The following is an 18080-nucleotide window of genomic DNA, read 5'->3' on the forward strand; positions in this document are numbered from 1 at the left end:
TTATCAACATATTATTTCTATAGAACATTTTGTCCAAATTTTATTTCCATAAAAACTTTTGTCAAAATTTTATTTCTGTAGATAATTGTGTCAAACTTTTGTTTCTATAGAAATTTTTGTCAAAATTTGATATCTATAGAAAATTTTTTTTTCTACAGAAGTTTTTTTTTTTTAAATTTTATCTCTATAAAACTTTGTCAAAATTTTATTTCTATAGAAAATGTTATCAAAATTGGATCTCTATAGAACATTTTGTCAAAATTTTATTTCCATAGAAAATTTTGTTTCTTAGAAAATTTCGTCAAAATTTGATATCTATAGAAAATGTTGTCAAAATTTTATTTCTATAGAAAATTTTGTCAAAATTTTATTTTTATAAGAAATTTTGTCAAAAATTTTATTGCTATAGGAAATTTTGTCAACATTTTATTTCTATAGAAAATGTTGTCAATTTTTTTCTATAGAAAATTTTTTTCTAAATATTATTTCTATAGAAAATTTTGTCAATTTTTTTCTATAGAACATTTTTTTCAAAATATTATTTCTATAGAAAATTTTGTCAAAATTTTATTTCTATAGAAAATTTTGTCCATATTTTATTTTTAGAGAAAATTTTGTCAAAATTTTATTTCTATAAAAAATTTTGTCAAAATTTTATTTCTATAAAAAATTTTGTCAAAATTTTATTTCTATAGAAAATTTTGTCAAAATTTTGCAAAAAAAATTAGAGAGCGGGGCTAAATTTGATATATGTGGGTACATACTTTGATATAGCCTCCATATATACCGATCTGATTTGAGGCCGTGCAATTTCCATCCGAGTTACTTAGTTTTTTAAATTTTGGGATCCAACAGAAGCTATCCAAAGTTTGTTCATATACGCAAAGAAAGAAAAAAAAACGTTTGGAAAACGTGTACCAAATAAATTTTAAACTTTTATCACCAAAAAAATTCGGTTGTTACAACATTTTTTTTTTTTTTTTCAATAAAAAAATATTTTTGAACCAACAACGCAGTCCATTTCGTTTATATCAAGCACTGTTGTTTTCTGACTTTAGGTCCTTAATAAGTTACATTTTACAGTTCATAGTAAAAATTTAATATAGTAGTATGTAATGTTGAACATCTTTTCGGAATCTTCCGAACATATCTGGAATATATGTAAAAAAACTGTTTGGTGTTCGGTCGAAGCAGGGATCGAACCCACGACCCTTGGCATGTAAGGCGGACATAGCAACCACTGCGCCACGGTTCCCAACTAATTGTATGTTTTTTTAAATAAAGTTTGTTTAATCGGCTCGTGGATGCCGCAAGCTTTGCTATATAAATATAACTTGTATGGATAATTGTCTATTGATGACAATAACAGCTACATAGCTCAGTGGATAGAGTGTTGGCTTACAAATTGCATGGTCCGCGGTTCGATTCTCCGTCCAGGCGAAAGGTAAAGTTAAAAATTTATAAAATCGAATAATTTCTCCTACATTGTTTGTATTACAGAACAAAGTGCTAAGCACTAAAAAACCTGGTGGAAATGAGAAAGATGTGTGGGAAAATGCAATTAGCCAGAAAATATTGTTTTTTGAGTTAGTTTTTATGAAACTGTTTTTACATCCTGGAAACGAATACACGTTTATCACAAAAAGTATATACTTTTCTTCCAAATAAACTTCTTTACAGCGACAAGCAAATGAGAAACGAACTTTGTTTGTCTAAAATTTCGTTTGAGAGGAAAGAATTATTTTTTTTGCGTATATGCTCGATATAACTTCCTTATAGACAAAACTCCCAATTTGACTTCTTGTACTAATAGAAACAGCAATTTTCCTGTGATATTCCCGCAATTTATTGTGAAGGAGACGAGATGGACACATGGTGCCTTCAGCCATAATGTCCGTCCGTCTGTGATCACATTTTTGTGATCAAAGTGTATGTCGCAGCTTTAACCCAATTTTGGAAATTTGGCATAAGCATGTGTTTTGGAATAGAATAGAACTCAATTGATTTTGTGAATAAATCGGTTAAAATTTAGATATATCCCCAATATGTATCTTTCGCCCTATATGTACTTAATTTTTACACAAGGAGTACAATTAATAGTCTCGTAAAGTGTGTCAAATATGTTTGGATTCGGTTCAGTCCCTTAGTAGCATACTTTTATCCTATCTTTCTCCCATTTCCATTCCACCCTAATACTCAATATTTGTATATTCTACCTCAAACAAAACGGTGGGTTTTACAAATAAAAACAGTTTACCGCGCTTTTATAAAAACAAATCAAAGACGTATACATTTCACAGTGTGTTTTTGTTGCTTTGTCGGTGTGTATGTTTCATTTTTTGTTTAAATATATATATGCATATAATTTAGCATCAAAAAGAAACAAAAAAAAAAAAAAATTCTTACGCATTCGTATCTACGTAGATTTTTGTCTAAACATTTTTTATTGTTGACTTTTTCTAGAGCAAATTATAAACGTATTTCTTCCTGTGCTCTAGCAGCGGTTAGGCGTTGCGAGGTTTGTCGTTTAGTTTGATCAACAACATCTTGTGCTACACGCATCGCGGCATTAGCATTAGGCATCGGAGAAGCTCTAATGAACGCGAGCAACCATAGCGTCAGCACGAATCGAAGAACAGTGGGGGCAGCATAGCCAATGCGTTTTCCACAAATGCCGCGTTTTGCGATGTTTTTTGTTACGCTGTTTCATCTCTGATGTCGGACCGTAGCGTTGCAACAACATTTGGGTTGTTTTTGTTAAAACATATCTAAAGATATTCTAACACAAGATGCCTATGTCTGTCTGTTGGATTGTCTGGCCAACTATATGGATATTTTCGTAATACCATATTTTACAGAAAACGAACAAACACTGAGGCAAACAAGCAAAGCATATAGACAAAAAAAAAAGAAAGACAGAAATCTGCTTACAGAAAAAAGTTAAACAATCCAAAAAAAAAAAAAAAAAAATCAACAAACAAAAAAGTTGCAACGCGCATAATTTTTGCCTTTTCCAAGACTATGATTATTGGCCACTGCCATCGTCTTTAGTATGCTATTTGGTCTCGTGCGTGTTGAGTAGCTACATAGGCCCGAGTAGCTAGTGTTGGTCAAATGAAACGTATAACATAAAAATATATATATTTAAACAAATATTAACAAAATTGAATGTGATTTGTGCCTTTATGGGAAAGATTTATTCCCAGTAATAAAATAAAATCAAAAGGTCTTTCTTTCATTCATAATTTTTCTCTTTTTGTTTAATTTCGATTTAAATCAATAAACAACGACATCGTAATGTATTTTCGGTGATTTTTACGACTCTGGGATTTTTCCCTTATGAAAAGAAAAATAGAAACGAAAAAAATGCAATTTTTTTTATTATTGTTTGTGTGTGCATAAATTTTAATATTTCCGAACTGTGTCGTATACGAGAATAAAGCATAAAAAAAAAATAACAGCGAGCAAGAACGTCTAGAGTAACAACTCAACGCACTTTTTTTTAGTGTCAGCCGTTTCCTTATGAGTTCATTTTACGATTCTGAGTAAGTGATTAATGTCTTTCGTTTTTTTTTGTGTTATTTTGCCCTATATGGCAACATAACATTGTTTGTAATGTATTGGACTCGTAGTAAAGAAGTTTGTATGTTGAAAACCATATGCAAATATAAAAATAACTAGAATTATATCTAAATTTAATGAAAATAGGTTATTTAAATTTTTTATGATTTTTTTTTTTGTAGGAAGTGATGAATTTTTATTAATGATATGACATACATAAGCCGACGTACACTAAAATATGTTGCTAACTTTTTCCCGGAATAAATTCGAAATAAACTAAACTTACCCTCAAAAATTTGCAAAAATTTTACGACTTGTACTATACATCATCAAAAATTAAAATCCGCACCCAGAGAAGGAATATGATCACCCCAAACATGTTTTAAGAGCAAAATGTTATTTTTTGGGTGGTGACCATGTAACATGGTTTTCGCAACCATGTTATTTTCTCGGAAATCATGTATCTGATTTCGGCAAGCAGGTTATATTTGACGAGAAAATAACATTTTAGTGACAAACATGTTACATGTTCACCGTACAAAAATAACATTTTGTTCTTGAAACATGTTTGAGGTGATCATATTCCTTCTCTGCGTGCGGAACTATTTGTAGGCTATGTCGCACAAGTAAAACAATTAAATACGGCCTTAAATGCGGACGGGCCTATATAGGAATTATGTTAGAGGTGTGCTGACGCACACTCACGCACGATGTCTTTGGTAGGGCTAACGCTCACGCACGAAAATATTTTAAAGACTTATACTCACGATTGAAAATTTCGTGACTTACAAAAAATCCAGTGATTTACATGAGGGACCGTACTGAAAACATGAGATGAAAATCGAGAGGGTTAGTTCTAACACCATACGTAGGTTAGGTTAGGAGGCAGCCCGATGTATCAGGCTCACTTAGACTATTCAGGTCATTGTGATACCACATTGGTGAACTTCTCTCCTATCATTGAGTGCTGCCCGATTCCATGTTAAGCTCAATTGAATGGACAAATGTGGTTCGGAGTATATTCTAAAGATCTGGAAATTCGAATATCGAAAAGATTACCTAATCACTGTAGTGTTTTTCGGGCTGAAATATTGGCAATAACAGAGGTGGTGAATTGGCTGAGAAGTAATGTTCCAACAAATATTGGCATTAATATATACTCAGACAGTCAACCTGCAATTAAATCCTTGGACTCTGTGTTCCTTAACTCGAAAACGGCCATAGACTGCCGCAAATCTCTCAACGAGATGGCTGAGCAGTACAATATTCACCTAATATGTGTGTCTGGCCATAGGAACATACCGGGGAACTGCGAAGCAGATGTGCTACCTTACATGTTCCAGGGGAACTAGAATCTGTTGGTATGCCTCTGGCCACCTGCAAGCTCTTACTGTGTGAGAAGGCTGTTATGATGGCCAATATTCAATGGGAGAATTGCAAGGGTTGTATCGACACCAAGCAAATATGGCCCCATTTAAACTTAAACCGCACACTAGATATGCTAGTGTTCTCGAGGCGTCAGATAGCACTGCTGATATCTGCTATAACGGGTCGCTGCCTGATAGGCGAATTTGCAAAAACTATATGTGCGAAGTATAATGACTATTGTATAAGCTGTCATGATGTGGAGGAAAAGGAATCAATTAACCCTCTAATGCCCCAATTATTTTGCCAGCTGATTAAATTTTCAATGTTAACGACACCAAAGCAAGAGAACTAAGCATGAAAAATGTAATCGGTAAAATTCAGCATATGCTGCAAAGCCTCTTGAATAGTTTCAAATAAGTTTTCTTTTTATTTTGCCCATTTTTATTGTCTTAAGGTGTGTTTTACTAAAAGCTTCCTTATTAAATGAAGCCTGCCTAAAGGCGGACTTGGGCATTAGAGGGTTAAACACCTCTTGTGTTAGTGTCCTGCTTTTTGTGTAAGGCGTAAGCGAATTTTAGATTACTGGCGGACCTGGAAAACGTTACCTTAAGTAGTTTGTTAATGTTTCTGGAGCAATCCGGTTGGTGCCACAAAAGTAAATAATAGAGAAGGTTCAGTGGTTAAGACTATAAGTGCCCATATGTAATAGGCACTTTTAATTAAATGTGGTATCACAATGGACTGAATAGTCTAAGTGAGCCTGAAATTTAATCGGGCTGCCACTTTAACCTAACCTAACCTAAGCTCAATGACAATGGACCTCCTTTTTATAGCCGAGTCCGAACGGCTTTCCACATTGCAGTGAAACCACTTAGAGAAGCTTTGAAACCCTCAGATATGTCACCAGCATTACTGAGGTGGGATAATCCACCGCTGAAAAACTTTTTGGTGTTCGGTCGAAGCAGGAATCGAACCCACGACCTTGTGTATGCAAGGCGGGCATGCTAACCATTGCACCACGGTGGCTCCCATACGTAGGTGTCACTAAAATTGGAAATGAATCGTAAGCGTTTTGTGTTTGTAAACGGGATTTTTTGTCGTGAGCATAACAGGTTGGCTGATAAGTTCTTGGTCTAACAAAGAAAAACACTTTTTTTTTGTCAAAATTCGTTTTTATTACACTGAAAAAAATATTGTCGTGAGGTCAAAGATTTCATGTCTTTAAAATACGAATACAAATTTTGATTAGCATAGAAGACGCATTTCTCTAACATAAAGTTATTTTCCTTGTCCAAAAGTCGATAAACTTTTCAATGAAGTCGTATTGTCCTTATAATTAAGTGATTTGACTTAAAAATGGGTATCTTAACATGAAAGAAAAAAATTATAGGCAAAGGTCAACTTGACTTTAATAATTCAGAAAAATTCTTTAAATTTAATGAAATTGTCTTTAAATTTGTTGTCTTTTTACATCTTGACTACAAAGCAAAAAATCGTTCAAATATAGGACATGTTTTTCAAAACTTTATTTTAAAGAAGTTTTTTATTTCAAACATAGCATAATTTCTACTGGAAGTCAAGTCCTAATTTGGAAAATAAAGTTGCCGTTAACTCGTGTTTAAAGGACTTTGATAGCATATGAAATAACAAATCTGAGAAAGCGAAAAATTAAAATTTGCTTCCTAGAAGCAAGTACACAAAACCTAGATTTAAAAGAGAATTGTGTCTTAAAAGTATCCTTACTTGTATTCTCCGCTACTTTGGCTCGGAATCAATACCAAATTTTTTAAAATAAAGACAAAATCTTTGGAGACGAGTATCCTTTTTGTTCAGTGTATTCATAGTTCCCTTCGAGAGCGATAAACGATTATAATGACCTTCCAATTTTTTGATACCATTTTGGTAGTACTCCTTCGGTTTTGCCTCAAAATAGGCCTCAGTTTCGGCGATCACCTCTTCATTGCAGCCCTGCGAGCATCCTTTTGAGGTCTGAGAACAAGAAAAAGTCGATGGGGGCCAGATCTGAAGAATACGGTGGGTGGGGAAGCAATTCGACGCCCAATACATGAATTTTTGCCATCGTTCTCAATGACTTGTGGCACGGTGCGTTGTCTTGGTGGAACAACACTTTTTTCTTCTCCATATGGGGCCGTTTTGCCGCGATTTCGATCTTCAAACGCGCCAATAACGCCATATAATAGTCACTGTTGATGGTTTTTCCCCTCTCAAGATAATCGATAAAAATTATTCCATGCGCATCCCAAAAAACAGAGGCCATTACTTTGCCAGCGGACTTTTGAGTCTTTCCACGCTTCGGAGACAGTTCACTGGTCGCTGTCCACTCAGCCGACTGTCGATTGGACTCAGGAGTGTAGTGATGGAGCCATGTTTCGTCCATTGTCACATATCGACGGAAAAACTCGGGTGTATTACGAGTTAACAGCTGCAAACACCGCTCAGAATCATCAACACGTTGTTGTTTTTGGTCAAATGTGAGCTCGCGAGGCACCCATTTTGCATAGAGCTTCCGCATATCCAAATATTGATGAATGATATGACCAACACGTTCCTTTGATATCTTTAAGGCCTCTGCTATTTCGATCAACTTCATTTTACGGTCCTTCGAAATCATTTTGTGGATTTGTTTGATGTCCCCCGTGCTCATTTCACCACGCTTGAATTTTGCATACCAATCAATTATTGTTGATTTCCCTGGGGCAGAGTCCGGAAACTCATTATCAAGCCAAGTTTTTGCTTCCACCGTATTTTTTCCCTTCAGAAAACTGTATTTTTATCAAAACACGAAATTCCTTTTTTCCATTTTTTTCACAATAACAAAAGTTGCTTCACAAAAGACGCTCTATCCCACAAACTAATTGACTTACAGACGTCAAATTTTGACACGAATCATTTAAAGTTGGTATTATATAAAAATAATATGCATTTAATGCTAGCGACGCCATCTATGTGCCAGACCGGGGACTTATCAGCCAACCTGTTATATATATGGGAGTTAGATCTAAACCTGAACCGATTTTGACCAAATTTGCCATGTGTATATTAGTCTTATTCTCTGTGCAACATTTTAAGTAAATCGGAGTGAAAGTTTGACCTTTGGGGCCATATAAGTGCGTATCGGACGAAAAATATATATGTCGGCTACATTTAAATCTGGACCAATTTCAAATAAATTTGGCATGCATATTAAAAATGTTATTTATAATGTTAACTCTACTCCCTGTGCAAAATTTCACGTAAATCGGAACAAAATATTGGCCTCTGGGGCCCTAGGAGTGTAAATCGGGCGAAAGCTATATATGGAAGCTATATCTGAATCTGAACATATTTGACTGTTATTCTACAAAATTTACTAGGCTCACAAAATATTCAGATCGGTTCTAAATATATATGGCAGCTATATCTAAATCTGAACCAAAATCAATAGGGATCGTCTTTGAGTCGAAAAAGAGCCCTATGTCAAGTTTGAAGACGATTGGACTTAAACTGATAGCTGCACTTTGTACACAAAAATACATCAACAGACAGACAGACAGACGGACATCGCTAAATCGACTCAGAATTTAATTCTAAGCCGATCGGTATACTAAAAGATGGGTCTATGACTACTCCTTTTCGGCGTTACATACAAATGCACAAACTTATTATAACCTGTACCACAGTAGTGGTGAAGGGTATAAATATTTATGTTATATTAAAGATTACGTAACCTAAATTTTGGGATGCACAATTTAAGAAATGTTACAGACAACATTCTTTAAAATAATGAAATTTTAATTAAAATAAGGTTTATAATCTTAGCTTCAAAAAGTTTTTTTTTATTAAATTTACGAAAAAAATTTTAAAAAGTAAAAATTTAATTTAAATAAATTTTTCCTTAAAATAAAGAAACGTATTTTTGATTAAAAAAAAAATCGATCTTAATTTAAGTGAAATATTGAATTTTTAGATTTAATATAAAAACTCTTCAAATATAGGCTATTTTGAGGATTTAGCATCTTTTGTTTAAGATTGTTTTTATACCCTCCACCATAGGATGGGGATATATTAACTTTGTCATTCCGTTTGTAACACATCGAAATATTGCTCTAAGACCCCATAAAGCATATATATTTTGGGTCGTGGTGAAATTCTGAATCGATCCGAGCATGTCCGTCCGTCCGTCTGTTGAATTCACGCTAACTTCCGAACGAAACAAGCTATCGACTTGAAACTTGGCACAAGTAGTTTTTATTGATGTAGCTCGAATGGTATTGCAAATGGGCCATATCGTTCCACTTTTACGTATAGCCCCCATATAAACGGACCCCTAAATTTGGCTTGCGATTGCTCTAAAAGAAGCAAATTTCATCCGATCAGGCTGAAATTTGGTACATGGTGTTAGTATATGGTCTCTAACAACCATGCAAAAATTGGTCCATATCGGTTCACTTTTATGTATAGCCCCCATATAAACGGTCCGCCAAATTTGGCTTGCGATTGCTCTAAGAGAAGCAAATTTCACCCGATCCGGCTGAAATTTGGTACATGGTGTTAGTATATGGTCTCTAACAACCATGCAAAAACTGGTCCACATAGGTCCATAATTATATATAGCCCCCATATAAACCGATCCCCCGATTTGGCTTGCGGAGCCTCTAAGAGAAGCAAATTTCATCCGATCTGGCTGAAATTTGGTACATGGTGTTGGTATATGTTCTCTAATGACCATGCAAAAATTGGTCCACATCGACCCATAATAATATATAGCCCCCATATAAGCCGATACCCAGATTTGACCTCTGGAGCCTCTTAGAGGAGCAAAATTCATCCGATCCGGTTGAAACTTGGTACGTGGTTTTAACATATGGCCTCAAACACCCATGCAAAAATTGGTCGAAATCGGTCAATAATTATATATACGCCCCATATAAACCGATCCCAAGATTTGACCTCCGGAGCCCCTTGGAAGAGCAAAATTCATCCAATTCGGTTGAAATTTGGTACGTGATGTTAGTATATGGTATCCACCAACCATGCAGGAATTGGTTCATATCAGTCCATAATTATATATAGCACCCATATAAACCTATCCTCAGATTTGAACTCTGGTGCCTTTTGGAGAAGCAAAATTCATCCGATCTGGTTGAAATTTGGTATGTGGTGGTAGTATATGATATTTAACAACCATGCCAAAAGTGGTCCATATCAGTCCATAATCATAATTGTTATAGCCCCCACATAAACCGATCCCGAGATTTGGTTTTGGAGGCTCTTGGAGGAGCAAATTTCATCCGAGTCAGTTGAAATTTGGTACATTGTGCTAGTATATAGCTGTTAACAGCCACGCCTAATTAGGTCCATATCGGTCTATAGTTATATATAGCCCTCAGATAAATCGATCCCCAATCACACAAAAATTATTTGTAGACATACCTACGCATAACTTTATTGTCTAATATATACCACGTATGGACTAACTCACAATTTAGAAAACGATGTTAAGAAGTTTTAAAATACCACAACCCAAGTAATTCGATTGTGGATAACAGTCTTTCGTAGAAGTTTCTACGCAATCCATGGTGGAGGGTACATAAGATTCGGCCTGGCAGAACTTACGGCCGTATATACTTGTTTGAAATTAAGAAAAACATTTTTTACTTTGAAGCATAATTTGATTTTTTAAACAGATTTTTTTACGTGAATATCTTTATTAATACACCGCAATGAAAATTTGATAAATAAAGTCTGTATCCTAATTTTAATTTTACTGTTCGTTTAAAGCGAGATAGGTCGCAAACAATTTCTTTATATTAAAGAACCAAAATCCATAAGGAAATGTCAAAATCTTTAGATTCAAGTAAACGTTTTTGTGGTATATGGGTCTATACCTAAAAGTGGCTTGTTTGCAATACCATCGGACATTTACAGATGTATTTTTCCAAGTTGAAAGTCGATAATTTGTTTCATTCAAATGTTAGCGTGATTGCAATAGTCAGACGGACGGGGATCTCTAGATCGACCCAGAACTTCACCATGACCCAGAATATATAAACTTTATGGGGTCTTATGGGGAAATCAATATTGCGATGTGTTACATACAGAATGACAAAGTTAATATCCTATGGAGGAGGGTATAAAAATGAATTTTTTTAAGCACAGAGTCTTACTGAATATTTTTGACAGAAAAGTTTAACGCACATGAAAGAATCAAAAAAATAACAATGTTTATATGAAAGCAAATTATGACAAAAGTGAAAAGCACCGACAAATTGGTTCTCATAAAATCCGATTTAATTTTCATTATGTATGTTTTATTGTTGTTGTTTTTATGTTAAAAAGTCTTTCGCCACACGCACCGTCCATGTGGATGAGGCTGACTAAGTGAAAATGATGTGACCCGGCTGTAGCATAGGCATAATTAACGTCTGCTTAAGAAAAAGTTGAAGAAACTGTCAGCGTATGTTTCCAAATGAGCGCTGAAGGCAAAACATGATATTTATTTTTTAAACAAAGAAAACGAAAACAAATCATATGTATTAAACAAACATATATCAGAAAAACGTATATTTGAACATCAAATAGAAAATCTAAAAAAAAAAAATACAAAATAAACAAAAAGTAAACAAAATAAAATAAACTTTAATTCACATTTTCACACAAAAATACAATATTTACACAAAATATTCAAAATTTATATACAAAAGTTCCAAATATAACTAACAAATTGAAATCTATTTTCTCTTTTTTTTCTCTATTTCTCTTTATTATAACTTATGTACTCTTAACCTAATTACGTATCTCTTTATTTACTTAATTTGTTTTTGTTGAAAAATCTCCTCATTCTCACCATGTGATTTCTTTTTGGTAATGGCTGCAAATAAAACAACAATTTTCTAAATTTTATTTTCCATTTCCCCTCCTTTGGCTATTCCATTCTTTATTTTGTTTTTGTTCTCTTTTTCTTATTATTGATGGTCTCTCTGCTATATTTCACATACTATGGGAAATATTAACGCACTACAATGCTACGAGAACGGAGACGGCATGCGCACTTCAAGCTAAACAACAGGTAAATTTCTTTTGTTTTTTTTTTCTATGTTCTCTCTCTTTTTAATTTTTTTTTTTTCAATTCAAATATTTTCCCTTTCATTGTAGGGAAAATCTCATTTATGTGATTTAGGCTAATGATGTAAAATTTAGAAATATTTTGCTTGTGATCTGAAAATATTTTAATATATGACCAACATGTGCTAATGTGATCAGTTGCATTAAAAATTCCATAGGGAGTTGGTGATTAAATTAGGGAAAATATTTTCACACATAGTTCCATGGAAAATTGCTATCTCCACGATAGTTTGTTAATTCTCCTAAGGGGACAATATTTATTTACGAAACAGCGTTTCTATGTTTAAGAAGCATAAAAATTGGAAATTAATTAAATAAATATTCTCTCAAATTAAGTAATGATTATCTAGCTGAGCCCTCGGTTCGTAAAGAGGAAGTACCATATTATTAATAATAGAATATAATATTTAAACTGAAAAATATAATTGAGTCAGGAACATATCAGTAGAAAATGTGGCCATAAAAGCATTAAAAATAGTGCCATGGATATATTAGTGATGCGAAATCGGATAAAAAGCAATGTATTTTACATGGGTTATTCATAACCACAGTTGCCACTCGAGGAGAAAATTTTACCAAAAATATACCAAAAAAATCTTGTTTTGCGAGAAATAATAAAAATGTAGAATATTTTATCAAAATTTTATATCTATAGAAAATTTTGTACAAATTTTATTTCTATACAACATTTTTTTCTATAAAAAAAATTTTCTCAAAATTTTATTTCTATAAAATTTTTTCTCAAAATTTTATGTCTATAGAACATTTTGTCAAAATTTTAATTCAATAGAAATTTTGCCAAAATTTTATTTCTATTAAAAATTTGTCCAAATTTTATTTCTAGGGAAATATTTTTTCAAAATTTTATTTCTATAGTAAATTTTGTCAAAATATTATTTCTACAGAAAATGTTTCAAAATTTTATTCCTATAGAAAATTTTATCAATATTTTATTTCTATTGAAAATTATGTCAGATTATTATTTCTATTGTAAAATTTTCAAAATTTTATTCCTATAGAAAATTTTGTCAAATTATTATTCCTATAGAAAATTTTGTCAAAATTTTATTTCTATAGAAAATGTTGTCCAAATTTTATTTCCATAGAAAATTTTTGCCAAGATTTTATTTTCATCGAACATTTTGTCAAAGTTTGATTTCTACAGAAAATTTTGGGAAAATTTTATTTCTATAGAAAATTTCGTCAAAATTTTTTTCTATAAAAAATTTTTTTGTCAAAACTTTATTTCTATAGAAAATTGTGTCGAAATTAATTTCTTTAGAAAATGTTGTCAACAATTTGTTCCAATGGAAATTTTTGTCAAAATTTTATTTCTACACTAAAAAAAATATTGACCTAATATGGAAGATTATGCAACTTAAATTTTAGGAATCGAAATTTACCTAATGTTAAGGACGAAATACTTTAAAAAATGATATTTTAATTAAATGGAAGTTTATAATCCTTGCTTCAAAAAAAAAAAAAAAAAAAAAAAAAACAGAACATTAAATTTAGGGCACATATCTTGAAATTTTCCATCTCTCTGCTGAAGTTGTAGATCTTTGAAGTAAGGCAAATTTTCCTTAAAATAAATAAAAACATTTTTAATTTAACGAAATCGTCTTTAACTCAACTGACATATTGCATTTTAAAATTAACTTTCTGTTTTCTTTTTGTAAATTCAAGCTCGAGGTCTGACCTCGAGCTTGATAACAAAAAAAGGTCAAAAAAACAAAAACAACAAACGTATATAAAATTTTAAATTTAAGATAAAATCGCTTCAAATATAGGCTAAGACTTATTTTAAGGATTTGCATATTTGGTTTAAAGCTTTTTTTTTTTAACATTAAGAAAACTGTTTTTACTTTGAAGTACCTGTCATAATTTGGATTTTAATTTGGAATTTGTTTGTACATAAATACTCGTAAACCTTTATTAATATATCGCAAACAGAGGATAAAAATTCGATGAATGAGATCTGTATCTAATTTTATTTATCCTACATTTAAAGCCAGGGAGGTCCGTCAAAGATGTCTTTATTTTAAAGAAGATGCATCTTTGGCTCGGAATTAATACCAAAATCCTTAAGGGAAGGTCAAAATCTTTGGATCCAAGTAAACTTTTTTTTTTGAGTGTATAGAAAATTTTGTCAAAAATTTATTTCTATAGAAAATTTTGTCAAAATATTACTTCTGTAGAAAATTTTTTCAAATTATTATTTCTATTGAAAAAAATTCAAAATTTTATTCCTATAGAAAATTTTGTCAAAATTTTATTTCTATAAAAAATTGTGTCCAAATTTTATTTCTATGGAAAATTTTGTAAAAATTTTATTTGTGTAGAAAATTTTGTCAAAATTTTATTTCTGTAGAAAATTTTGTCAAGATTTTATTTCAATAGAAAATGTTGTCCAAATTTTATTTCTAAAGAAAAATTTTTCAAAATTTTATTTCTATAGAAAATTTGACCAAAATTTTATTTCTATAGAACAGAGAAAAAAACTTCACGACAATTTTTCCAATTACAATTTTAATTGAGTTTTAAAAAAAATTCAATTAAAAATTTAATTGATTCAACTAATTTGTTAATTGAAATAAAAGTCACTTGCAAACATTAATAGTATCAATTAATTTTTTAATTGATACTATCATTTCTGTGATTGAAAATTATGTCAAAATTATATTTCTATAGAAAATTTTGTCCAAATATTAATTGGTATAGATTTTTTTTATTTTATTTTCATAAAAAAAAAATTATTAAAATTTTATTTATATAAAAAAAAAATATTTTGTCTTTTTTTTTCTATTGAAAATTTTGTCAAAATTTTATTTCTATAGAATTTTTTGTCAAAGTTTCATTTCTATTAATTTTTTAATTGATACTATCATTTCTGTGATTGAAAATTATGTCAAAATTTTATTATTGTCCAAATATTTATTGGTATAGATTTTTTTTAATTTTATTTCCATAAAAAATTTTGTCAACATTTTATTTATATAAAAAAAATATTTTGTCTATTTTTTTTCTATTGAAAATTTTGTCAAAATTTTATTTCTATAGAATTTTTGTCAAAGTTTTATTTCTATAAAAAATTTTGCGAAAATTTTATTTCTATAGAAAATTTCGTCAAAATTTTATTTCTAAAGAAAATTTTGTAAAAATTTTATTTCTATAGAACAATTTTTCATTATATTTCTATAGAAAATATTGTTAAAATTTAAATTTTTTGCAGCTACTGTGGTGCAATGGTTAGCATGCCCGCCTTGCATACACACGGTCGTGGGTTCGATTCCTGCTTCGACCGAAGACCAAAATGTTTTTCAGCGGTGGATTATCCCACCTCAGTAATGCTGGTGACATTTCTGAGGGTTTCAAAGCTTCTCTAAGTGGTTTCACTGCAATGTGGAACGCCGTTCGGACATTTCTGAGGGTTTCAAAGCTTCTCTAAGTGGTTTCACTGCAATGTGGAACTCCGTTCGGACTCGGCTATAAAAAGGAGGTCCCTTGTCATTGAGCTTATGGAATCGGGCAGCACTCAGTGATAAGAGAGAACTTCACCAATGTGGTATCACAATGGACTGAATAGTCTAAGTGATCCTGATACATCGGGTTGCCACCTAACCTAACCTAGTTCTAATCCTAATTATTTCCAAAATATTTTACTTTTAAATATGTCTCCCATTTTATATAGCTTTCAACTTTCTTCTCTAACATGAAAAAAAAAAAAAATATTAAAAAAAAAAATAGTCCGATTCGGTGAGTAGGTAATACTCCTACACAAAATTAATAAAATTCCAATATCGCGCAAATATCGTTTAGTATGCAAATATTGCGGTCAATTATTCTCTAATGGATTTTGAATTAATGTTTTAGTGAAAACTTGCCAATGTTATTCAAAATATCTCGTTACCGTTTGGGACGATTCAAATTTTTGAAAAAAAAAATATATTAGAAAATAAATGATTTGGTCTACACTTTCTACACTAACAATTTGCTCTTAACTGCATACAAAATTTTGAAACGGATATTTTTATTTCTGGGTATTAGCCTGAAAAAATTATATGTACTATAAATGGTTGGAAACAATATTTTGATCATTTAAAAATGGTAATCTTAATAATTACATAATTCACAAAACATAATAATTCTATTCTAAAAATTTTATAAATATTTTGCTATACACAAGAGCCTATTTGCACAGAAGTTTTCGCCTAATGCTATGGAAAACGTAACATTCATTTGAGAATAATACAATGGCTAATGGCGTCTATTGTATTGGTACTGCGATCAATTTAATAGTTCGCCCTAAAGTATGCTTTACAATATTATTAATTTCCTATGTCTAATATTTTAATGATACAAAATTAAAATGCGTTTTTAAAGTAAATAACAAATATAACACTAAATTTCAGTAAGAAATATATCTTACTTTTAGAAAATTTTAAGAAAATATTATAACAAATATTATTAGTGAAATATCATCAAAAATTATATAAAATTGTTCAATACTTATAAGAAAATAAATAAGAACCATATGATTCCGTGAGTTGAGGGGCCACATGATACCCTACACCAAATATATTATAATCGTATGGTGATTGATGTACTTGAGAGATATTATAAAAATAGTTTTTTCTACATCAACATCACAGTTATTGAAGGATTATATTTCGACATAAATAAATATAAAAGACGTACATAAATATAAAAAAATAATTTAAAAGTTTTAACCGACTGAAAGGCTACTATGTGATTTCAATAGCTTTTTTTCTTGAGCCAAAAACGTTTTCATTAAAAATTGCAAGCCAAAGGAGACTTTCTTGTGACCTCTATAGCGCAAATAATAGACCGATTTTACTCTAAGCCACGTAGTATATATAAAGTAAAAATAAAAAGTCCTCCAACAATATTGTTAGTGCCACACTTTTTTCACAGGTCAAACGTTATATGCTCTCAATATACTATGACCTCATGTATCGCATATAAATATTAATAGTTTTGTTTATGTCATTTTCCATTTATTTATCAAGGGTATCTATTGTTGGAAATTGTTGTAGATTTGTGAAAAAATTAATTTTATTTTTACTGAATCAACCTACACAAAAATTGATTTAAATTTAATCCTACATGACATATCAAATTGATCGTCACTAATTATGCTACTAAAACGAAAATATAAAAAATGACATCGACGTTTTTTTCTTGGAGAAAAACATCACGAATATTTTTTAATCTCAAAATTGTGTGTCTATTGATCGTCGGATAACACCGAAAAAAAATCTAAGAACTTATTGTGAAAAAAAGTTACCACATAATTGATTAGTAAATCTATAAGTATATGATTTAAATCTCGACAAGGTGGATGAATTTGTTAAATATCCATGCCTTGGTATAGCCCCCATATAGGCCGATCTTCTAATTTGACTTATTGGGATTCTAGATAACGCATATGTTTTCAATTTGCTTGAAATTGGACGTATTTTTGGCCCACAAAGACCTGTGTCGAATTTAGTTGCTATGAGTCCAGTTTTTGACAAAGCCTCCATAAAGACAAATAACCCGGCCTTAACTTCATGATGGATAGAAGAACATCCAAGTTGCCCAAACTAAAAAATGAAAGTTCTTTCGAGAAGATTTAGCATTTCCATCCTATGACAAGCCCATGTAAAATTCATTAGAGATGATACATGTTTGCATTACTTCCGGATTACATATTGGTGATCCAAATTAATTTTTTGGAAGCTCTAGTTTTTGCTGAGAGGTTTAAGATTCCTCTTAAACTCCAATTAAATTGAATTGAAACTCAAAATTTTGTTTTTATAAATCCGCCTTTGTTCCCAAAATTTAAAAAGGCTTCAAAAACATTTAAGTCTCTTCTAACTTAGCTTGAAAAGAGACTATGTAGAAAAATTATTGGCAATAAGGACGTGGGAGCACGGTGGCCACTGTTGAAAAAATTCTACCAAAAATGGTAGATTTTTTACTGTTTGGTACGCAATTTTGACAAAATTTTCTATAGAAATAAA

The 18080-nt window shown here is 31.2% G+C and overlaps 1 protein-coding gene across 2 annotated transcripts in view; it reads left to right on the forward strand.

Moving 5' to 3' along the window:
• The window catches only part of LOC142220534 (uncharacterized), a 109389-nt gene that overhangs the window by 17938 nt on the left and 73371 nt on the right, over positions 1 to 18080 (forward strand). For both annotated transcript variants that reach the window (XM_075289718.1, XM_075289721.1), the window contains exon 2: positions 11962 to 11998. In XM_075289718.1, coding sequence (XP_075145833.1) covers positions 11962 to 11998 — 37 coding nt within the window. The remainder of the gene's footprint in view (positions 1 to 11961; positions 11999 to 18080) is intronic.

This window comes from Haematobia irritans, chromosome 1 (genome assembly GCF_050003625.1).
Source record: "Haematobia irritans isolate KBUSLIRL chromosome 1, ASM5000362v1, whole genome shotgun sequence".
Taxonomy (NCBI): Eukaryota; Metazoa; Arthropoda; class Insecta; order Diptera; family Muscidae; genus Haematobia; species Haematobia irritans.